Source organism: Notolabrus celidotus, chromosome 19 (assembly GCF_009762535.1).
Source record: "Notolabrus celidotus isolate fNotCel1 chromosome 19, fNotCel1.pri, whole genome shotgun sequence".
NCBI classification, from domain to species: Eukaryota; Metazoa; Chordata; class Actinopteri; order Labriformes; family Labridae; genus Notolabrus; species Notolabrus celidotus.
In genome coordinates, this window is record NC_048290.1 from 8,473,366 (window position 1) to 8,498,620 (window position 25,255).

At 40.5% G+C, this 25,255-nt stretch overlaps 1 protein-coding gene across 3 annotated transcripts in view; it reads right to left on the reverse strand.

The window, feature by feature from the left end:
* The window catches only part of garnl3 (GTPase activating Rap/RanGAP domain like 3), an 80,783-nt gene that overhangs the window by 40,343 nt on the left and 15,185 nt on the right, over nucleotides 1-25,255 (reverse strand). For all 3 annotated transcript variants that reach the window (XM_034710079.1, XM_034710080.1, XM_034710081.1), the window contains exon 2: nucleotides 13,152-13,221. In XM_034710079.1, the coding sequence (XP_034565970.1) occupies nucleotides 13,152-13,221 (70 nt within the window). The remainder of the gene's footprint in view (nucleotides 1-13,151; nucleotides 13,222-25,255) is intronic.

Here is a 25,255-nt window from a genome sequence, read left to right on the forward strand (position 1 = left end):
CTGAAGCCTATGCCACCCCATCGCCAAAACCTAGATACACCCCAGCAAAAACAGCCTATTCAAGCACATGGAAATGCAAGGCAGTCAAGACAGCTACAAACGGTTGGTGTAGAATAAAGCTACCGATGTTCGGGAAAACTTTGACACAGCTTCAGGCAGGCAATCAGAAAACTGGATCCTCCTAAGACCACGTATTTAAGGTTATCAATATCATCAGATATCTTAAATAAATTCCATATCACAGATGTGATCCAAACTAGAATTGGACCCAAATCCGGCACAGAAATGTGCATGCCAATGTACCCAGTACCTCAGATACAACATCAATCACTGTTAAAAAAGAAGGTGTCCGGTTTTGGGAATAGCTGGTACAACCTGTACAACACAGAGCAGGGCTTGGTGTTTATAATTTTTTGGAGAGTGTGTGGTGTGCTCTCCTCCAGCAGCTCATTAGATCATGTCAGACGGTACAAAGGGGAGGAGAGTGCTGAGAGAGCACTTATCATGAAAACAGAGAGAGAGAGGGTTGAAGTCCATTCAAAGCATTCCTGTGGGCAAGCGAGGAAAGGCGGGAACTTCATGTTCTGAGTAAAGTCATTAATAAAAACTGTCACAGGCTTGGCTTTGTTGTTCAAGCTCAATTAAATCTGATTGGCAGTGATATAGCTTGGAGATTGAAACACTCCTTCATGAGATCATGCAAATTTAGCTCGGCTGATGCTCAGACTGAAAGTGAACACATGGTTTTTATATGTCTGACAACACTTCATGTATTTTCAGAAGAGAGAATAAAAAAAACTGTTATCTGAAGAGAACAAATAATCCAGCTTTCTCCAAGTAACTTGTATGATGTAATTGAATGTTTTCCTATCTGAACAGCTGACTTGGTCTTTGTGGATTTTTATCTTATTAAACAAAGTACTAAAGGTAACTATAATATACACCAGCAAGAAATTAGATGGTGAAGGAGATACAGTGGATGGTTTTCAAATCTTTTAGTCTTCAAGTTGCCACAATTATGACTTCAAAACAGACATTAAAGCTCCAGTGAGGAACTTTAGGTAGTGGTCTTTGATAAATTACATGTTTAGGACAAAATCAGCAGTTAGATTTGATGATAGATACATCATATAATATTGTGAGTTGGAATAAACTTTTGTTTGTTATTCATGTTCCTTCACGATTTATCTCCAATAAAACAGTTATTGAAAAGAGGGAAATAAAAACAAGACTTAATGTTGTAATAATTGTTCTACTATTTTAAAGAACCAACATTATTGTAGCCTTAAGGCTGATTTATACTTCTGCGTCTCCCCTACGCAGCAGGGGCTGACGCGGACATGAGCCCCACATACTTGTGCGTCGGTGTGTCCGTGTCGCGCAGCAATTCTCCGCCGAAACGCCTGAGGGCAGTGCGGTCTCTCTGATAGCCGGCCGCCTGCTTCCGGTCCCGCTACGATCTCTGTTTACTTTTCCACAGAGTTTCAGAGCGTGTTATGCTAATCTACAGCTGATACATGTTGCTGTTTATCATACAGACATGATTACATGAAGAATAGAGAGGAGGAGATGAAATACACGGCCGATGTGCGGCCAATGTCCGGGATCCCGGAAGTGTTGTAAATGCGGGAAAGACAAAGCCGCCGAGCGGACCAATCACAGAGCTTGCGGTCCGCGTCAGCTCTACGGGGAGTTACATTTTGGAGGAGGTGCACGTCAGCTACGTGCGTAGGCCTCGGCGTAGGTACGGGAGCTACGCGGACCCCCAGCGTAGGGTACGCCGTTGATTCAACGCAGAAGTATAAATCAGCCTTTAGTTTAGTTAAGTTTGGTTTAGTTTAGATTACTTTGGACTTGTTGAGTTAAGTTAAGTTTAGCTAGACTACATTTTGTTGAGTTTAATTTGTATATTTGAGATTAGTTTGGCTTAGTTTAGTTGTATCTAGTTGGGATGGATTTGGTTTGGTTAGGTTGAGTTTAGTTAAGTTGTACAGATTAGTTTTGTTTGGTTTAATTGAGTTTGGTTGATTAAAGTTAAATTCAGTTAAATTTAGTTTAGCAAAGTTTATTTTATTTAGCTAAATTAGGTTTAGTTTAGTTTAATGTGGTTTATTTTATTGTATTTTAGTTGTGTTGAGTTTAGTTTGAAAAAATATTTCATTTTAGAAAATTAAATTGAGTCCCCAATTTTTGTTTTGTTTTATTTCTGGGGTTTTTATGCCTTTAGAATGGACAGGACAGTGGATAGAACAGTGAACCCAAACCCCAAAATTTTAATAATTCATTCTTTATAATCTATAAGACTGAAGACTTTTGGTTATGTTACCCAGCATGTGTTCACATGTGTTTGTGAGGGTTTTGTGTTGGATGTCTGTGACTTTGTTAACATGTGCCACTGCCTGTTTTGGCCAGGACACCTTTAAACCCAAATGAGTCCTCTCCTTGTACAGAAACTTTTGAATTAAAATAATAAATAATTAAATGTATATGATTCTTTTAGCACAACTTCTTATCATTCATCACTCCAGCCCCTCTAATATGATGGTTTCTGTTTGGGACGGGATTTAGAAGAAAGAACAAACAACGTCAAATATTTGGTATTTGTGATTAAAAGACAACTTACTGTGAAAAGAGTTGCATCTTTTATCTCTTTGGATACTTTGTCTAATCACTTTTTTTTCAAGTGTATTGATCGATCCTGTTTCAATCATACAACTACATGGTGTTACATATAAGAAGCATTCAATCAGTCAAAGCAAATGGTCTGATTGTAAACTAAAAACATGCCTAGTGGAAAACTCTGTGATATCAAAATGATACGGCACAAAATATTCTGTGAAATATGTGACTGATTTCGTTCAGCCTTAATGTAAAAACAAGAACAGCACATTACATTTTCCCCACATGCTATACTGTATATAATGAGATAATACAATCCAGTGGTTGTCAGCGCGGCGTGTTTACTGCAGGTGTGCGGCTCTGATAAACGACAGAGAGGTGTCGGCGCAGTAATTGGCTGTGTCTTAGAGAGGCTGAAGAATATACTGCCGTCGCCTTCCATATGCATATTAATAGACCTGGAAACAAATATATTTCCTGCATTTTCCTGTTGGGGTAGATTGTGTCTGTGTTTTTTGCATGTGTAAGTAAACGAGTCCTGCTTTTCAATGTGTGCTGAAAATGGAAGGTAATTCTGCAGCTATAGGCCTCTATCTTCCTCCATTTCTCTCGCCTCCTGCAACATTAGCTGTCCAATTGCAGGATAATGGAGGGGAAACCAATGCAGTGTTTAGGCATAGCGATGCACCACCTCCCTTGTGTATATGGGAGAAAAAAATTGTGAGACATTCTGTATTAAATGTGCATTTAGATAAGTGTTTGTGTTGCTGTGCGAAGAGGCTTTCTGCTGGTTTTTGAGTGAAAGAATGAAAAATAACCAGAGAACAGGAGCGATTAAGCACTCTGGAGAGTCTGTGCATATGTGTGTGTCTATGTGCACACACATGCATGCATCATGAAGCCACTAAATCATGCAACAGAAGAGTAGCAAAGGAGGAGAAGCTGCCTCAGTGGGTCAAGGGAGGCAGACAGGAGGAAACAAGGGAGAAACGGGGGGGGAGGCTTTATGCTTCCACGCTTTAACAAACAACCCATAAAATACCTGACCACTTCCAGGGAGCAAGAGAGGAGGATAAGGGGAGTGGAGAGAAAAAAAAAAAGGGGCATCAAATGTATAGAGAGAGAGGAGGCAGAAGGACAGAATGAAGGATGAGACCACTGGGGATGAGAGGCAAAGAGCGTTGTGTAATGACTACAAAAAGCCGAATGATAAAAGAATAATAGCCGTCTCCACGATGCGTAGCCCCATGGGGAAAGGCCAAGGCTTGTAGCTTTATAGACGGAGCTAGGATGCACAAACCCACACAGCAACATGCACACTCTCTCTCTTAAACACACACTTAAACAGCTCCCATTTTAGGGCATGACTTGAACATTTCACCAACACAATCATCTCACGTCGTACTCAGAGAGCCTCTGATTTCCCCAAGGCTTGCAGGACAAAGGAGCGCTGCAGTGCAGACAGAGATGTATGAGTGTGTGTGTGTGTGTGTGTGTGTGTGTATGTGTGCGTGCATGAGTGTTGGGATATTTAAATCAATACTTTTGTGACTGCTGATAGATAATTGATCTCATCAGTGGGCCTGTTCATGCACACTCACAATCCTCCAGGAAGCCAGAGAACACAGAGGCGTAGGCGGCACAGGAGGTGGCAGAGGGAAGGGAAGCAGTGAGTGGCAGGAGGGGGGGTTACAGTGAGGCAGGTGTTCAGTCAGGAGGATGAATTTAGTGACTGATGGGAAAGAAAAGAGATGGAAAAAATTAGGAAGGAGACTGAAAAGAGGCAGAAAAGAAAATACAGAGGAGGCAAAATCTGCAGAATGTTTTACAGACAGAAAATGTTCTGATCATGAACCGTTTCAAACATTAACGTAGAGCCTCTATGATGTCACCCATTGATATCTGAAAAGGTTTTAAATCCCAACAATAGCAGTAAAATAATTAAAAATGCTGACTCAACCTAATTTTAGGTCAATCTAAACCAAGCAAAGAGGTGGAGCTTAGACTCCTGGCAAACAGTTACAATGTGCCCACCTGTCTGTCAACTTAATTATGCAAATTATTGTATAACTCCAGCCGTTTTGTTATCTTAATAGATGCATTAAAAAATAACCCCTTGTACCGTGTGTACGATTCAAGAAATGAAAGACATTTCTTTGGGACAAAATTGATTCTAGAACCAGGCTGTGAACACGTTTCTTCCTGCTATAAAAATACACTTAACAGAGATACATAACAAACAAACACTAGCTAACAAGGACGGGGCTTCAGTTAGCATCACATAGGACAAAGTGGACCACACAGGAAAAACCACAGTGTCTTTTTCTCTGTCAAAGTTTGGGACATAAATTAAGTGTAGGTGTTTAAACAGATTCACTGACACCACAGAGGACCTGGAGGTGAATATGTACAGCCATGGCAAAAAGTTTTGAGGCCCTTGGCCCTTGGGCCCTTGGCCAGGAAACTCCCCAGATCTTAATCCCATTGAGAACCTGTGGTCAATCCTCAAGAGGCGGTTGGACAATCAAAAACCCACAAATTCTGACAAACTCCAAGCATTGATTATGCAAGAATGGACTGCCATCAGTCAGGATTTGGTCCAGAAGTTGATTGACAGCATGCCAGAGAGAATTGCAGAGGTTTTGAAAAAGAAGGGTCAACACTGCAAATATTGACTTATTACATGAATTCTATGTAATTCTCAATAAAAGGTTTTTGATACTTATGAAATGCTTCTAATTGTATTTCATTATACCATAGAAACATCTGACAAAAACACCTAAAAACCCTGAAGCAGCAGACTTTGTGAAAATGTAATATTTGTGTCATTCTCAAAACTTTTGGCCATGACTGTACATAAAAGTGTGACACCAAGGTCATCAAATGACTCAGACGGTTCAGAGTAAAAATACTACAGCGAGGTGGGATCTCAATGGTGTTATTTTTTTTGTAATGTGTTTTGTATCATTAGTCACAGAACTCTGTTGCTACTGTTAAGTGTCACAGAACCTACTTTGTACTTGTCTGTGCATTAAAAAAACAATAAAGAAACTTTGGAATAAAAATACTACAGCGGCTGCATTTTGATGAGTTTGTACTCTGAGCCTTTTTATCATATTTGGGACAAAACTGATTCTACCAGGCTTTGAACACGTTTGTTTCTATTTTGTTTGTTTGGTTGCTTCCTTGTAGATGTTCCTTATTTTACAAAAAAAATAAATCCTTATTTACTTTTGTGCATTGCCTTTACACTGCTTGGCAGTACCTGCATCCAAATGTACTTGAAGCACTTTGTTACTCTTACTGATCTTGTTTCCTCTTGTCTAGATCTTTGCTTGTGTTGTTCTTGTTCTCGTATGTACGTTGTTTTGGATAAAAGCGTCTGCTAAATGACATTGTAACATTGTAAAAATGGGTGTTTCAACAAAACACTTAACAAGGATCCATTGGTTTTTGCAGTTGGAACCAAGCGGCAAACTCCGGTCTCAAACGGTGAAGCCAATGCGGAAGTGATATAAACTGCAATACATCGAAAATCCGCTTGAGGCTGGCTGCAGAAACACCGGAAACCACATAGATATGAATGGGAAAAAGACGATCTTTGCAGCATTAATAAACATGTTTACAGCCTGGTTCAAAAAACGGCTTGGCCCTACAACGCTAATCTCTCTAATGGCAAACACTGTATGGGGGGTGAATTTTTTTCTAACGTCATGGTTAAAAAGATATTAAGATTATGAGTTTTGCCCAAATAAGGACATGACTGACGTGACTCCCGGTCGGGAACACACAGCCATTGGCTAAGAGACTCACACTACGTCACGCTCTGCCTAGTTGAGTTCCGCATTACCAATATGGCTGCTGCCGTCGATTTGCTTCAAAACAGCTCTCAGGAACAGATGGGTGACGTCACGGATACTACGTCCATATTTTATACAGTCTATGGTTGGAACTGAATTTTTTTGCACTCTCAAACAAATTAATATTTAAACCCTATTACAGAGTTCTTGTTGTAAAACTAATTATTGAGAAACATTAAAAAAGGAAGCCCTGGACCAAGTTTTCTGTTACAAATACCACAGTGTTAGTCCTAGTAACTAGCTAGCTAGCTAGCTGGAAAACAGCATCAGCAGTCAGCTGAATCACACTTGCTGAGTAAAATAAGAAGGCTGCTTTAGTTTGCTTTAAAATTAAATTGACAAGTGTCTTAAAAATGATGAAATTACATTGATAAATGTGTCCAGTGTGGTTCAGCTGCATGGCATTGCAACACTAGCTAACAAGGACAAGGTTAAGGTTAGCATCAGGTTAATTCAACAAGCTAGATCACAGTTGTTGAGTTAAAATGCGACGCCTTCTTCAATTCAGTGTTATATTAAATTAAATCAACAATGTTTTAACAGTGTCTTATGAAAGATAAATCTACCAAATCTAGTTAAGCTTCACTGGCATAGCAACACTAGCTAGCAACACTAGCTAACAAGGACGGGGCTTCAGTTAGCATCACGTAGGACAAAGTAGAGCTACACAGGAAAACCAGTCTTTTTTTCTCTGTCAAAGTTTGGAACATAAATTCAGCGCCAGTGTCATTTCATGTTTCATTGACACTACAGAGGACCTGGAGGTGTTTATAAAATATAAATATAAAAGTGTGACACACCAAGGTCATCAAATGACTCAGACAGTTCAGAGTAAAAATACTACAGCGGCTACATTTTGATGAGGAAGTGAAACTTAGTAACTGAAATCACTGAATGGCTCATCAGATGCAAAAAGCTACCTTCCACTGCATTCAGCCTGTCTCTCCCAAAATGACTGCTTATGTGAGCTCTTTATTCTTGTTGCATTATGGGATGGATTATATCAGAAATAACATATTATGCCATTTTAATTTTCTCACGTTATGTTTCTTTTTGCTGTATTCTCAGGAAATAATCTTTGAAACACTTGAAATGAATTAAAGTTACCAAACAAAGTTAAAACATTTGGTCCAATGACAACATTTGGATTTAAAACACATCAAACTGCCACCAGTAAAAGTGATCAATGCACTGACATATTGGCTCCTGCAGTGTCAATATTGATGTGTAACGCATGTTTGTCCCTGTAGACTAATGGAAACATTCAAATGCCTGTAAAGGAGAAAATTTGAGGTAAAGCTGCGAGTCGAAGACAACAAAAGCAAAGTGGCTCTCTGCCATGTAGCCATTGACTGCAGCTGATTAGCATTAACACAAGCACAAATCCAGCCATGCTTACAGCGGCATCACATCAATAAGTTCCCATCTATACCTAAGCAGCACCGGCAATGACTAATCTAATCACTGGGACTGAAGGCATCAGACCACCCACCCATCCTGGAGTAACACTAGTGCAGCAGCTAAAGGACCCTTCAGAGCAGGCAGATGCTGCAGTGAATCCTAAACACAGCAGCAGAGCGCCATGCATCAGCTCCTTTAATAGACCTTCAGTTATGTATGAGACACAATGTGAGGAGGAGAAGGGGCAGATGGAGAGACAAGAGTGAGAGGTATGAGGAGAGGTTTACATCTGTGGATGTTAGGGTATCACTATGACAGACTTAGAATTACTTTTGGATCATTACTTTTGGCTCTTCAAGGACACACACAAGAAATATTAAAACCTATACATATTTTCAGGGATGCTGAATCATTGTTAAGAATGTACTGCCTATCTTTGTAGTTCTTTTTTAACCTTGGTTGAATTTCATAGTCAGAAGATGGCACAGCTTTGCCCAAAAGAGATTTAAAGTGACCAAAGTATCAGAAACAGAAGAAGAAAAGATATTCTGCGCAGTTCAGTGAAGCTACAATAACATTTGGTACCCCAAGCTCAGATTAAAGTTTCAACTGTGGCCCCTGCAGCTTCAATAAAGTGTTCACAGGGCAATTTAGCTCTAAAAAAGAAGAACTGCATCTAAGAATGGAAACCAATAAAGGTCAAGGACTTCAGTACGGCTTCAGTAAGCTTTGGTTCAGCCTTTGTACGCAAATTTCCTCTTGGTGTGTCACAACAACAGGTGTTTGTTCCTATGTGGTATGGGTGATGAGTTTCACCTCTTTAATCTGAGTGATAGTAATCGTCAGCTACTCAAAGTATGACTTACAAATGTATATTCTTCTGAAAGAGACATTTTAGAACACTGTCAACATTTCAAGCTGTGTTCCTGACCATAATAGGCTAAATATGTGAAGATCTTGGGGTCTTAATTGGGATATATTAACATTGTGGTCAAATTAAGCATACAGTAACATCATGTAACTAATTTGTTCATAGTAGGGAGAAGCAGTGATTCTTTACGTTGGCTGTCACCTGCCAAAAGAAGCAGCAGCAGAAGAAAGCCCAGTAAGCAGCTAGCTAGCTTTTTCCGTATTGTGTTACTACTGCTTAGGTGCAAATCATGTCAGAGGAGATGAAAGCAAGGTCCTCTACCCACAACCAAAAAAAGAAAATGAGTGCTAATGTAAGGCAAGTCAGTCAACTATTCCAATGGCGGTTTTACAAAAACAAACCAAAACACAGCAGAATTTCTCATAGAGGGAATCTGCTGTCACATTGTAATACCACTTGTGGCCACAGGGGCCCCTGTTCAGCCCCCAGTCTTGCTTTAGCATCAACAGACACTTTGGCACATGCAGTGAGATGCGCACACACTGAGAGTGGGAATAAATTCAATGTGACAGTGCAGTCAAAAGCCTCTGAGGCAGTGACAGTAACACTGGTAGGCAGGTGGGAGTGGAGCCGTCTGCTCACCAGGCACTCGGCAAGACTGACAGCTAACCCTTTACACATGAGCACATGAGCACATGAGCACACACACCAATTCTGATGGAAGTCATATTCAGGGATGTGAACTGCTGCACACCAAACAACGAGGATAAATGCACATGCCCACACATAAATCAAAAGAAGCCTGTGTTAAATTCTACCAGCTTTTGTCTGTGTACAATACCACACAGCTTCAGTGACAACCAGCGCACACTTACTGCCTGTCCGTCATGGCCTTCATCTCCCGCCTTCAAATGAAGACTGATCAATTCCCTAGAAATCACAGCTACGTTATTTGGTTGCTCATTTGTCGTAAAGCGTATAAATTGTGAGCATGTATGTGTAGAGGCTTAAAGGACTCTTTCATACGATGACGTGAGTGACTTGAGAATGCAAGATGGTGCTGATAGGTAAGTTGTGAGTTGAAACATTGCTCAAGTAATTTCTGTGAAAAGAGAAGGAAATTCAAATTCTAGGTGCTATAGTACTTAAGCGTAAATGAAGCTTGTGTGTGTGGTCTTAGGTGAATCATATTACTATGACAGAGTCTGTGGAGGTATCTCATCTTATTGGCAACTGCTCCCGCTGTTGTTCAGTGATGCCAAAAATAAAACAAACAGACAGGATGAGTCATGGCTGTGCTTATGCTGGTCTGTCTTATTAGGGGGACCCTGCTTTGAATCTGTGTCTCTCACTTGTGTTAACATTTGAGAACACGATTTTCAAAACACTGGAACACAAAGAAACAATCTCTGAAGACCACATATATTTCACTAGTCGTAAAAACATTTCACAAAACACAAAAACATGATTCAAGGTTTGTTGTGACTGGTTTTAGTCCGAATAATCCTCAACTGAGTGATGTTAATATGACTATCATACTGCCCCAGACAGAGTCAGAGCCTCCTCGACCTGGGATCATAAATATCAGACCTGTTTGATATTTATGACTCTAGGTCAGACTGTCTTTGTCGGAGGCAGTGAAATAACCAATGAGAGGAGCAGACTGGGAGGTGTCACCAACTGGATGTTGCTTACATGGCAACGAGAGAAACCACAAGTGTGCCTTGAACCAAGATCACATGAGTTTATGTGACATCTCATGACTTTGCCAGAGTGACATCATTACCACAAACATTAAGTGTGTGGTCTAGTGGTCTTATGGAATTGTCTTGTGGATGTGTTTAAAGAGTTGTGTTGTAGTTTGAACTTGTCCTTACGTGTGTGTGGTCCCCCACAGTTTTAAAATCACTCAAGATCTTGGAGTCGTCTAGTGTGTGGCCAGCTTAAGGGGAATCATTTGTTGAACTTGTATCTTATAAAAAGAACATCACTTGAAGGAGTGTGGAGCATCTTGTAGCTGAGAATGTTCTATACGATGACCAGGGTATGTCCCCAGTAGAACTATTTCGAGAGATGCTTGATTCTGATTGGTCAAACCCCCTTGACTACAGTTATTAACTTTCACTGAGGCAAAATGATCACACGTCATGTCAGATCAGTTCATAGAAAAGAGTTCCAGCACATTTTGCTTCTGCTTGTTGAAACCATAGACCGTGAGGTGAGGTAACACAGTTAGTTTCCATTAGCATCATAATAATTCGAAGTATTGTCATATGTAAGTCAGTACGATACAGTTTGCTGTAGGTTTTCAATAACAATTCTGCAGGTGTGTCTTTGGTCTGCAGCGCAATACAATCCATTTATTGCAGCACCATGTGAAGTGATAACAGCATCCATCAGTTTCCATTCATTGAACATAGAAAACAAACAAACAAACGATACAGCCACAGTTTCTCCATGCCGCCTGCCGCTGCAGGAGTCAAAAACCATCTGCCATTCTGGGTCAAAACACACATCTGATACCTTGGCAGTGATGTACCCCAAATACCTGTGCCCCAAGCAACAAGACAGCAACACCCAGTGGCACAATAAGAAATGTGGTTCACAGCTTGACCCAAAAACATGAATATGGCTCTTACAATAATAACATGAATTGATACGACTTATATAGAGCTTTTCTAGGTACTCAAAGACGCATCATATCTGTAAACAATATGGCTAAAACCTTAGTTTCGGTTAGCATGCTAAATCGTCAGGGTAAACAACACTTTCATATTGGATTCTGTCCAGTAATATAGGCAACGGCAGCTGACAGGTGAGCGCAACTTTAGATTACCGACCTTCAGAGTGGACAAGGCCCGTCCGCTTTGCCCCTGGGTCTTGTCTCACCCTGTCAGGATTCCATTTCCCATAACCACCTGTTAATCATACATTATCCCTTACATGTATACCAGCAATACCAGTATAACATTTATTTTTTTTACCATATATAGTTAAGCCTTGCAATGTAAGAAACCATTCAAACATCAAGTCATTATCAGAGCTGTGGATAAACAAGAGGAAGATAAATAATCACACCCTCCTAATTATCATGACTTCTCTGACTTTTGTGGAAATGTCAGATGCTAATACCCTGCTGATTCACACCGGACAGACAAACACACCATGAGCACACAGATTCAACACTGTCAACACACGAAGCGGTTTGTTGACCAAAATGCGTCAGGACCTGAATTTCCTAATACTCTTCCCCGACCTTTGCACAATTCTACCCTGGAGACGCACAACCTTAAACAGTGTGAGCTCGACGAGTAGACGGAAACACTTTCCTTTGTATGCTCACACAACCAATTATATTTCTGTCTTTAACGGCACAACAAGAGGTGATATTTCTCTACTGAGTGAACTGAGACTTGTTAAAAATATCAGCTTTTTCTCTGCATAAAAATTGAAAATATCACATGTTTCAATATACTTTGATAGCTAATCAAAATGGTAATATTTTAATAGCCAATCCTATAATTTTGTGGTATACCAGTGCTAAAATGAATCCATCATGTCAGATTATGTAAGACTCTTCCATCTTGTAATATGAACTTCTTCACAATGAAAATGTTAAATTTCAACAAACATGAAAACAAAAAAAAAGTCATCAAATACAACACAAGTGCAAAAAGAGTTGCAGTTATCTCTTTCTACTTGGTGACAGGCCTTTGAATATTGAGACTATCAGTGACCTCACGCTCACCGCAGTGTTTCGATACTGCTCTCTCTCTTTTTTTCTCACACACACCCCCACACACAGCAGCACTGTGCGCACTGTCAGTCTGCAAGAGCTGATAGGCAGCATGTGGTTTCTCCTCAACACTAATCTGCCACACACGTGGTGGTACAGCACTCATGGACAAACCCACAATATGTCTCTGTAGGAAGTACAATGGCAGTGCCAAACTCTGGGACTTCCTGCTCCTCTCTGCTATCTGGGTGTACAGACATAGAAACACACTCCCCAAAAGCAACAATGACTCGACAGCTTTGTAATCAACCACAAAGACACACACTGTGCTGCGGCTTTACACTAGGCTTGTCAAAACAAAACAAATTAACTTTGAAGGGTACACAGGGAGAAGAGACCTGCCTCACTTTTACTGGAGCACCCATTGTGATCCATGCTGGCAGAGCACACCGCTGGACCACACCCAGTACGTCATGACTCATCAGCCCCCCTCTGTCATCCATCCAGGCCAACAGAAAAAGATAGAGCAACAAGAGCGAAGAAAAGGAGAGAAAAAGGGGGGCTAAATCTCAGCGAGGAGTACGAGGGGTGAGAGGGAGAGGAGGTGCACACACTGACACAAAGAGAGCATCACACAGATGAGTGCATCATGGGTGGGACTCACCAGCTCGACCGAGCCATAGTGTTTCCTGCTGAAGTCTCCACGTCTGCAGCCCAAGTCCTCCGAGGCAGAGCTGCAACACAAACGCATGGTCAAACACATGGCCTCCATCACATAATAAAGTCATACATGCACTTTGACATCTCTAACACAAATGGCATGGTAGCAGCTGTTTCATTGTTTGCCTTATTAGATCTCTCAGGCTTCTAATTCATGCTCCCGCTACTTTACAAACATCCTTTTTTTCCCCCCTTCTCTCTCTTCTTCTCTCTGTCTGAGTGTTCGTCAAAGTGGCGGGGTCTGCCAATGGCATGGTGACTGGCCAGGAGCGGCAGCCAACCCAGCTCTGATTAAGACACGGGTCCTGATTGAATTACATCCAAGTGATAGATGGAGACTGGCTCGGAGAGCTGACTGCTGGCCCAATATGCCAATGCACAAACACACACACACACACACACACACACACACACACACACACACACACACACACACACACACACACACACACACACCACACACACACACACACACACACACACACACACACACACACACACACACACACACACATACACACAAATACAGACAAGTCAAAGGCTAATTCTAATTCATAAAGAGGAATGCACATACACCAAATACAAGTTTGAAAACATAGCTTTAAAATTCTTCCTTTAAATTTTCTCTAAAATACAGAACAGTAGGATATTATAGTTTTTCATTCATGAAAATTCACGAGGACAATAAAGCCACCTTAACAGAGACATACTGTACATATATCATAGGAATACTGTGAGTGTTTTTCTCTATATTCAGACAGTAGGTGACTAACTGCAACTGTTTAAAAATACAGTCAAATGCATAAGAGTCAGAGTCAGAGCAGCTGTTTTCCCTCCCTCCAGACAACTCTTTGATAGCCAAGCTAGCAAGTTGCTCACTATAGCTTTGTATTTAATAAACACAGAGGAATCACTCTTCTTCAATAATTCTTAACCAGAGAGTTGTTTAATGGATTATTTATAAGTATACTGCTTAATCTTAATCTTAAAGAGACATTTATCGAACCTACGTATGGACAAGTTAGAACCTATGTATGGACAAGTTTGTTAATTACTGGAACAAAAGGACGACTCATTTTAACACATTGACTTATCAATTGAAAAACCTATAGAAAGTAAAGAAAATGTCTGTTGTTGTGGTTGCATGGATGTGTGTGTGTGCGTGTGTTTAAATATATGTATATATATATGTATATATGTGTATGTATGCTCTGTTGATGTTCACTGTATAGCCATAAGGAAGAAATATTTACAAAAGGAAGGAAATTAATCTTGTGCTAGGCTCCTCTCCTCTAGTTATGTAAATAATACCAACAAAATCTATTAACCCTGTTGTTATTGTATGGAACTGTAATTGTGTTTGTTTGTTTGTGCCTTGTTTTCAAATAATTGAAAAATTTAATAAAAATAAAGTTGAAAAAAAAAATAAAAAAGATACATTTTTCCTCAGATGCAGCTCTTCTAAGAGTTTAAAGATGCTGTCTCTAAGTAGACAGTTTTTGCATTTTATAGACTAGCACAGTCTGATTTATTTAAAAAGTGATATCAGTAAGATTTTTCAATCCTGAAAAGAATTTTGAAGAGATTTACCATGCTATAAGGCTGTAGCTAACCAATGGAATTACATTCCCCACTTTGCTCTTGATTAAAATATCTCAACAAATGAAGACTAGAGAGCAAAGATGTTTTCTACTGACATTTGCTATCATGATATAAATGTTTCAAGCAGTTCAGCAAATGTTGTCTTGATGGTGAACCTTGTAGATATATCCTCTAACATTTATATATCCACTGTGCCCTGCTAGTTTGGCTGTAAATAAACGATGTGACGCTGTTAAATATGAACACAAGAGCAAATATTATTCAACTGCCAAAAAAAAAAAAATGTTTCAGTTCCAATTCAAGCTTTTCACTTACTTCAACACCCACTTTTGATTTTTTGCAAGGCGACCTGACATAAAGCTTCATCACATACCAAGAGAAAATAGCCTGTATTATCCCAGACTAGTGTGCAATGCTAATGGTTTAGCAAAATTTATCCTTAAAGAAATTGCAAAAAAAAAAAAGGAAAATACCATAATACAGAAGACCATAACTCTAAGATCAGTATTGCTAGTCACATTTTCTTTACTACCTCCCCTTATATACATTTAGCAAGCCCCCAAAAGTTTTAAAGTTGCATTTATTTGGCATACGACTGCAGATCTAAACCCAGACTCCCCTCCATTGCCCCAAACTTGATTTTATGGAACCAGCAACATGCAACACATTATGTGTGTGCATGCTCCCAGTTGGGGATGTTGTGTATACAAGACTGGGAAGCATGTAGCTGCATGATGGCCAGAATGATGATATGACCTGCATGCTTTTTACTTCCTCTCTCTCTGGACCACATCCCCCACTCCTTTTCTACATCCCCCTGACTCTCCCCTCTCTGGTCAGGTTTTTCTCTCTCTCTCTGCAGAGGAGATGACAGCAGAGTAGGGCTGTTAATACATAATGTACACTCAAGCTTAAAGACGCATCCTAAAGTGCGTCCTCACTACAGGATGTATCCATCACTGTGTCTTTACCCCACTCTCCTCCTGCATGCTCACCTCCTCTACATACAATGATTGGAGTGGGGTCTGCTTGGGTATCAGAACATCACAGAAAAAAACGTGAGCACATCAAGGTAAAAGCTCATTGCCCAGGTTGTTATCTCTTCTACCTTCACCTTTCTTCTGAAGAGGTCATTTAAAGGTTTGCACCTTGGAGGGGATGATTAAGTGATTCAACCCCACCTACCTTCGTAATGAAATCCATTCCACTCCCCCTACTGAAACTCATGTCCTTCCCTGAGAACCAAGGCTTCTTGTGATAAAAAAGGGAGATGGATGGACATTTTGTCTGACGACTGAACAAGAAGCAATCATATTCCAATGTTGGTTCTGCTTTTGGGCTCTGATGAAATCACACATAAAAGCAGCCTCTCTCTGTATTTTATTCATTCAACGAAACCAAAACACTCGGGCCTAAATGTTTAGTGCTCAAATGAACCGGTTACTTTATCCTTGTATGCTTTCCAGATTTAGATGTTTTGTTCTAGCTTTTACGCTTCAAAAAACAAGACATTGTTTGACACATAAACGAACAGTGCTTCTGTTTCTGCACAAGGTGGTTGCTTTCCAATGAAAAAGCTGCTCTTGCACCTATAAAGTGGTGGAATGAGGCGTGGAGGTAAAGTGCCATCCTTCTGATGAGGAACATGTACCTGTCAACAGAGTGAGATGCAGTGGAGATGAAATACTGTCTTCAAGGAACAGTATGTACAAGGGTTTCAAGTGAGTAAGCACCAAAAAAAAAAGCTGCTTTACATTGCTCACACTGCTAGGAATGAAAAAAATAAGGGTTGAAAGTGTGGACCCAATGATGTAGCTACTTGCTCAAAATCTCTATTTCTTCTATTGTGAGTGATTAAGTTTCTTCTGGCCTTAATCTAAGATTATTTAAAAAACAAATACAGCAACAGCTGTTTCTCAATTCAAGGCTGCATCTTTTGAAGGGCGCAGCTGAAGACTGGCTGTGTCACAGCAGCTCATCGAAGGTTGTCCAATTTCTAGGGCTCCTTCAGATGTGGCCGACAGTTACACCTGATACATCCTTCACAGCCAAATATATCCCACCATTCTTTGAGCCCCAATTCAACTAACACCAAAGTGATTGAACTCAACATTGTCGTGACTTTCTGTTTCAAACTGGCAATAGAAGTTGTTACCCTATAAACTGTACCGACCGTCTGTACATCAGTACAGACAACACACCTCAATCTTCTCCCATTGTTAGACATGGAGCCAAAATACTGCCTCGATGGGCACCGACATTCTGCATTGATGACGTATCTTGGAGCCAAGATATGTTCTGTGCATACTTGCTGGTGCAGCCACACGACTGATGTCACACCCCTTTCACTAGCCACAAACACTGATAAAACAGCAATGATTCCACAATTCGGTAGAGTCCATGGCAAAACTGATTCTTGTGTTGGTTTTTTTAAGCAGATACTCATGATTATAGGAATTTAAGAATGCTGCAAGATCCTGCATTTGTCAACAGAGCTGTCAATCATAATGTCACAACCCCTCTTTTTGACGCCAAACAACTAAAACTCTCCGGAACATTAACACTGGCACATAAATCATCATAAGTACTAACTATAATGACAAAAAGCATGTTTGAGAAACAATTATTTGTTGTGGATTTTAATTCTCAAGTTTGATGCATGTTCGATCTGTTGTAATAGAGTTGCTGTTGTTTTATCTCTACGATCCCTACGACACAAGCTCTAGCTTCAAATGTCAAAGAAAAAGACTCCAACATTATTATTGTGGGCATACTAATGTTAGCTTTTAGCATGAAGCTATGCCTTTGTAGAGGATCACAAACCTACTCGATGCGGACATTGTCCACTCAGAAAAAGGACACCCCTGAAACCATCATCCTTCTTTCAAATCTCCCCGTATGTCTGGACATCATCGCTTGAACTCTGCACCACAGTAGCTCAGTTTCCCAGAAGCACTGTGGCTGTTAGCCAAAGAAAAATGACTTCTAAAGTAGAGAGCGAAGAGAAATCACTCTGACACAGAAAGAAGTAAAATGGATATTCATTACTCAAACTGCTGCCCTCGGTAATGCAGTACGGGAAAGGTTACAAATTGTGGTTTCTGTCTCAAGACAATGGACAGGGGCCACTAAAAGGCTCCTTACAATACAGTGAGATGTGAAGTATAAATCACACTACAGCAATCATACCAAACCTCCCAGTGCTGCTTCAGACAAATCCAATCCTTTAAGCACTTATATCAAACATTGTAAGTCTCTTAGGACTCTTAAATCACTCTATAAAGTTACTCTTTCCATGATTGTGTTAGAAAGCAAAGCCAAATACACTAAAAACCTTTGCGCTAACGGGTTTAGCAGCAAACAAAAGACCAGCAGGGTCAATGTAATGCATGAAAAGGCACATGAGAGGGTGAAAAATTCCATTTTCATGCCTTTTCACCACCAAACATAGATACAACTGAGATATTTAAAATAACTGGGCTGTTTTTGTGCAGCAAGTTTTTAAAATAACTGCAGAGATATGAGCTTAATTTTTACAGTGTATATGATAAATATTAGAGGTATTTTTGAGTCATTTTTCTCTGTGTGTAGTTTAGGCTCAAATCAGTAACGTAAATAAATAAATTCTGTCCTCAAAACCTTTTTTATGTCCAACGTAAAGCTCAACTGGTGCATGCACATTACTGATTGACAGAGTTGCTTTTTGTGCATTACATGCAAAGTGCAGATAAATACTAACCTGTTACACACTCCCCTAACTGAACCTTTCGATTTTTTCTCAACAAAGGAACTCATTTTGCAACAGTTGTGTATAAAAACTAGAAAAGCTTGCTGTGATCTTTGTGAGAGCAAGCTGGACAGAGAGAAAGAGGCAAATTCATGCCATAACGAGCCATTCCAGCAATATGACGAGTCACTAGAGCGTTTAATGAACATTTCAGGACATCTATGGCTCTTCTCTCCTCCCTCCCGGCTCAATTTGTGCGGCATGATTTGAGCATCTCTGCTATTGGCAGCACTGTGCCATAAGAGCTGTATGTCTACTATGTTATCTGGGTCTTTCTTTGTATTGGAGTGACTGTAGGCTTGTTATGTTGCCGCTGTAAAAAGCTGCAGTGGCGGCATTTTCAGATCGGAGGCTTGAAATGAGCTACTATAGAGTAACCTTGGAATGCGTCCGAACTCAGCTGCACAGTTCAAGCCTGCTGCCTTCATGCGTTATTCTGTCGCTGTCATACAGAGAGCCAGGACTGCTGCCTTTAACTGCAACGCATGACATGAATTATTCATTTTTTTTTCCTTGTACATACTGAAATGTGCCATCCCAGGAGAAAAAACTAGGCTTTGTAGCTCGATTAATCCGGGGAAGATTCCGTTTCATTTCATAAAAGTGGTGACAAAGCTGCACATGCTCCGTCGGTGGTTTAATTAAGAGCTGTTGTGGCTGCTGAGGAGCGTCAGGACTTCCAGACTGGAGAGACTTGTGGATTCAGTGACGCTCAGTTTGCCAAGAGTAAATGGAGAAGGATCAATAAATCATGCACTCGACAAATAACTAGACAAGTGTCAAAACTAGACGCGAACAGTCGATTAGTGTAAACATTATTAGCCGATTCAATTTGGCACTTTTACGCATCGAAAAAACGCTTGGCTCAGTTGACATCAGCTTTAGCTAAACTGCTCAGGGCTGTGTTAAAATCTGCTTCTACAGCAGGGAATTAAGAGCCCGACCACAGAACATTCAACAGATGAGAGGAGACATGAAGAAACACAGAGAAGGGAGTAGTATTACCGCTGATTGAAAGTCAACAGTTTGGTAGACGCTGGATCCACACTGTTCATGTCCCCATACGATGTCAACAACAGCAACAAACCGGCTTCTTTCCCCCCCTCTTTCTTCTCCGTTTTTTATCTCCTCTCGCTGCTAGGAGCGCAGGAGCATCACTTCATCACAAACTCCAACAACAGCTGATCCAAACCCGGCTGGTGGTCCGACTCGTCTTCTTCTCTCTCTCTTCTTCTCTGCGCGCAACAGCGTTATGATGAAGCGGAACGGATCTGCCATAGGAGCTGTGTGTTTACTGTTGTCTCTCTCTCTCTCTCTCTCCTCTCTCTCGCTCTTCTCTCTCTCTCTCCTTCTCTCTTCTCTCTCTCTCTCTCTCTCTCTCTCCTTCTCCTTCTCGCCCTCTCTCTCTCTTCTCTCTCTCTCTCTCGCTCTCTCCTCCTCATCTCTCTCCTTCTCTCTCTCTCTCTCTCTCTCTCTCTCCTCTCTCTCTCTCTCTCCTCTTCTCTCTCCCCCTCTTCTCTCCCCTCTCTCTCCCCTCTCTCTCCCCTCTCTCTCTCTCTCTCCCTCCCCTTCTCTCCCTCTCTTCCTCTCACTCACTCTTTTGCATCAATGGTGCATTCAGTCCCCACAATGTTGTAGCTGCAGGCTCCGCAGAGCAAAAAGGCACAATTCAAAAACATTATTATCAGGGATTTTCCCCCTTTCTTTGAGTTGCTGTTACATCACCGTCGATTACATGCAGCTTCTTTTTACAGATACAGCATCCTGGAGCGAAAAGTGATGTCAGGATGCAGGAAAGATGCTGAGGGGTAGCAACACAGCAAAAAAATGATGGGCATAAAACATGCATTCTCCTTTATAAATGTGATCCCACATAGACTACGTCCATGCTTTATACAGTCTATAGTAATATAAAAATGTCTTCCATGTTGTTTATCAATACTATTGGAAACTAGCATTTTTGCCACATTGTCAACAGGAAGAGAAGTCATAAATGTGTCAGAGTCCTTTCAGTGGATTGATTTGATATGAAGTGTGTGATCAGGTTGTCACTAGCTGCTAGAATGAATAACCGTTGTTGTGTGGTTTTGACCAATCGGAATCAAGTATTTAACACATTGGGTAATAGTACAACTTGAGTCCCGTCTCCTTAAAACAAATTAAATCTGAAGTAATAAATGTTTGTAATTAATCAAAAGCTTGCATCTATCAAGCTGCAGTTGACACATTTAAGGAAACTGTCACAGCCTGGCAACCCCAAAAAATGTCATAACTGATGGGTGGTTAATAACTATGGAAGCCTTAGGGGGACATGCATCCATACAGTTTCCTGTTTTTATAATCTTAACTAAGTTTACCATGATAAAGAGCGATTTCTGATCCTTTTCACAAATGATTGTCTTATTTGTCTCATTGTCCAAGGATAACAACAGCTGTGTTCTTGTGATAACAGGATCATTTTCTTGTGAACTAGACAACAAAATAATAGGCTGATCACAGTGATAGTCTCGACCACAGCGCTGCCCACACTGATGAGGACAGCTAAGCCTATTTCTGTGTTTGTTTTGTGCTTTTGCAGCTCTGTGGATACAAGTATGAGAATCAGACACTCAGTCAAGATCTCCACAAAACAACTGAAATCAATGTATTAGCACAAGAAAATAGTAAACAAAAGGCATCTGCTTAAAGGGTTCCTTAAATAATAGGTCTAAAAAGCACTAGTGAGCTATTTGCCGGCCTACACTGTTAGAAATGTTCTGTATATAAAGGTTGACTAATTAGAAAGTGGTTCTACATTATCTGACATTTCTCTTTAAGGACAAACTGATCTTTGGGTTTGGTCAGCCTCTCAGATTCACTCAAATCAATCCCCTTTATGTGCTCTCCAGGGTCTACTCTTAATCCCACTCAGCAGCAGGTCTGGGCCATGATGAGGTCATTCATTCTTTCATTCATGCAGCTGCCCTCCTGTCCTTTCTTACTATTTACCCCTTTGTCTTTCTGTTAACCTTTTAATCACAGTTTTCAACAGTCTATGTGGTCAGTGCTGCAGACACAACACACACTCATCTAATCACTGTGATCTGAGGCTGATGGTAATTACACTACAGCTTCTTATTTTAAAGAGGAACTGAATAAGGGCACGCCACAACAAGCATCCACTTTTGTGTTTTGTAGACATTAGCATGACTTCCTCATGGTTAGGGTTTGGGTCCTAACATTGAGGAAGTCATGGTTACACAGGGGCGTGTTGAGACTTTTTAAACTTGGGTGGCCCTGCTAATTTTTGTGCACATGCAAATACCAGAGATGGGGACTCCAGTTTAAGTTTAAGACTTGGACTCCCACTCAAGTCACACACAAAACGTGAACTGAGACTACCCCTCAAAGACTTGAGACTCAACTTGAACTCAGGATTTGGGACATATGCAAAATGTTTATATTTTGTATTGTGAGCACATCAACATGAACATCACAAGCTGAATGTCACATTCTCTCATCTTGTGTAACCTTCCACTTTTGGTGCAGGAACATCCAAACTCCACAGGTGACACCCCCTATCCCCTTAAAACTGTTTGGACACTCCAAAATCCTAAACTATTATTGGCTGTCTGTCATGTCATAGGTGGGACTATGTTAAAATAAACTATTAGGGCTTTTGGCTGTTTCAACAAGTTGCTTGTAGCTCTCTTTGTATTTCAATGTAGCTATATCTGTATCTATATGATAAACTTGTAAGCCAAAAGTCATATTAATCAGTTTCCATTATTTACATAACATGATTTACATTCATTTATAGGTGTGTTTTGGTCTCAACCAACTCCTATAGGAGATATCTGGCTGTCTTTTACTGCAAATTAGTAAAAGACTGTCTCTCTGCTTTTTTTTTTAAAGCTGAAGGGAACCTCTACTGGAGCCATTTAAAGTGCTAAAATGAAACAAGATAAGGTGTGATTTATATAAGATGTTAGAAAGGCCAAAGAGTCTCCAGAGCCCACAGAACAGACACTTGGATTTATGCAACAGGCTGAAAAAAAGGGTGAGATGGAAAAAAGTACATCTTTTCACCTGGCACTTTGTGAAGATTTGAGCACATGAGAAGCTAAAAATACTGAACATGTTAGGGCGAGGACATAAATAAAACAGAGCAATGTTGCAGAAACTTGTCAAAACAGACTCCATTCTAATTCTCTGTTCTCACACATTTGCAGCAACACAATACACATGCACACTTGGAAACGCAGATGAAACAAGAGCTTAGGCAAATCTGATACCTTTACAATAGCCCAGCCACAGCTCAGTGTACACACACAAACACACGACTACACACAACATGAAAGAGTGCAGGAATGCTCGGCTCAGGCTACACAGCACTCAGCTGCGCATCAATTTTTAATCAGCAGAAACCCCCCTCTGTGGCACGCCACACCACAGGAAAACACCTAAAGCTACCAACACACATGGCATTTTACCCTCCTTCACTCTGTCTCTGGGTGCTACTACCTTTAAAAATAACATGTGTTAAAATGCAGCTGAAATCTAAAACAGCCTGAAGAGAGAAAAAGGCCTTTTCCAAAGACACCATGGAAAATATAGCCTCAGTTTTCTCACGTCAGGATCCAGTTACAATCAACCTGAGATACCTGAACACCCCCACCTCTAATTAGAGCCTTGAGGCCTGTCACACTCACACACAAACACACACACACATTCATACATGTTACATAAACACAACTCCACCACACACCCTCCCATTGTCACACTTTGACACGCTCTGCTCACATGGCCTTTGCATGAGGGCGTCTGGTTTTTAACGGTCGCCTGTGAGGAGCGTCTGCAACAAGGGAAGTCAGAAGAGGAAGACTTCCCGTTCAAAGATCAGTCCGATAGTGTGGCCTGGGAGGTGCAGTATCAGCCTGACTACATTAACAAAGCATGCTATGAAAGATATAATGTAATAGAATGTGATACAACACAGCTCCAGGTGGTGAATAGAATACACTGGTCCTTAACAAAGGAAAACAACATTAGAAAAAAACAACACAGGCATCCATGAAACAACTTTTTTTAAATTCTGTCTGGTGCCCTCTTAAATTCAAACTGTATTCAACTGGCTGTTCACTTTTCCTTATGAATACTGCTGCTATGTGCACATATTTCATCACTGTTAATCATTCTGTCCTTAAAATATCAGAAGACAGTAATAAATAGGAATGTTCCAAAGTAACTGAGTCGTTTGAACGTTATTTCAAATTCCAACTAATGCACTGATCTGAAGGTCAGAAAACAGTCAAAACTGGGCACATGTTCTAATGTGGTTAAACATGGGATTACAGAGTCTGCAGGTAAACTTTGTCAAATTGGTTGCTGAATGCGGCTAAAGTTAGCAGAGCTAGCACCATCAGCTTTCAGTCCTTCCTGCAGGTTAACCATCAACATGTAGCTGGTAACACATTGCTTCTCGAGTTAACCTCACCCAGCCTACATACAACTTTACCTCCATTTTTTTGAACCAATACACTGAAATACCATACCGCAGACAATTTCGTGCATTTATTATTGCACTTGAAATTGACATCTACATTACTGCACAAGTATTTTTCACATCTGTTATTGGACACAGACATCTTCCAGTTCCCTGACCCCAATATTGCAATATTGCACTATTTAGTTAAAGCTGCTGTTGGTAGTCCCAGAGTAAACATCTGTTCAGAGAGAGGGACCTCGAATGTCAACACTGCCCCTCCCAACCAGATTTCCTCATAGCCCCCCAACACAGATCGGCGTGTGCAGTCATGATAGTGCCGGACTCATACCCAATCAGAGGACGAAGTAAGGGCCGCCCCTTAACCAATCAGGACAGAGGATTGGAGATTAGCTATGATTGGTCTGTCATAACGGGAACGAGGGGAATAACAACATTGCTTGATACAAAGACATTGGAAAATGCAGAGATTTCGCAACAGTCTCAAATTACTCCACTTACCGATGAGTACCAATGGGCATTATGACCTTTTCTCCAAACCCAGCAGAAATAAGTCATGTTTTTTTACACTATTCCTACCAACAGCAGCTTTAATTGTTGTATCTGCATGTTATCACACTGTGAGGTAGTTATCCATTGAGTATGTAAAGAGTGGGATGTTGTTTCCCCTTCCCTAAATGTCCTGTGATATGAGTCTTATGGCATTGTGTTTATTGTGAATGTGTAACCGTGCTCAGTTGCACTTCACTGCAGTAGACTTGTTCAATAAAGGGTTTTACATCGTGTAGAAAGATGAGCGAGAGGCTTGTTTGTCTGAGCAGGAACGGCACGGAAGCTAGCTAACTAGTTAATGAATGTACATTGTTGTTAAATGGACATACTAGCACTTATAAATAAATTAAAGTAACCCAGCCTGGACTTATCTTAACAACAGTTACATCACTTACAGTGCATTGAGCTCATCATCTATGAATACAGACATTAACACACCGTGTCTGTACACACTGCTGCACTTTGCAACTCCAACCTTAGATGTGTTTATCATATAACGGTAAGTATATTGAGTATAATACAACTGAGAGATGGAGCCATAATTACAAATGAATACATTATGAACTCTATTACAAATATTTATAATGTGATAATGCTGAAATTACGATAAATAATTGCGCAG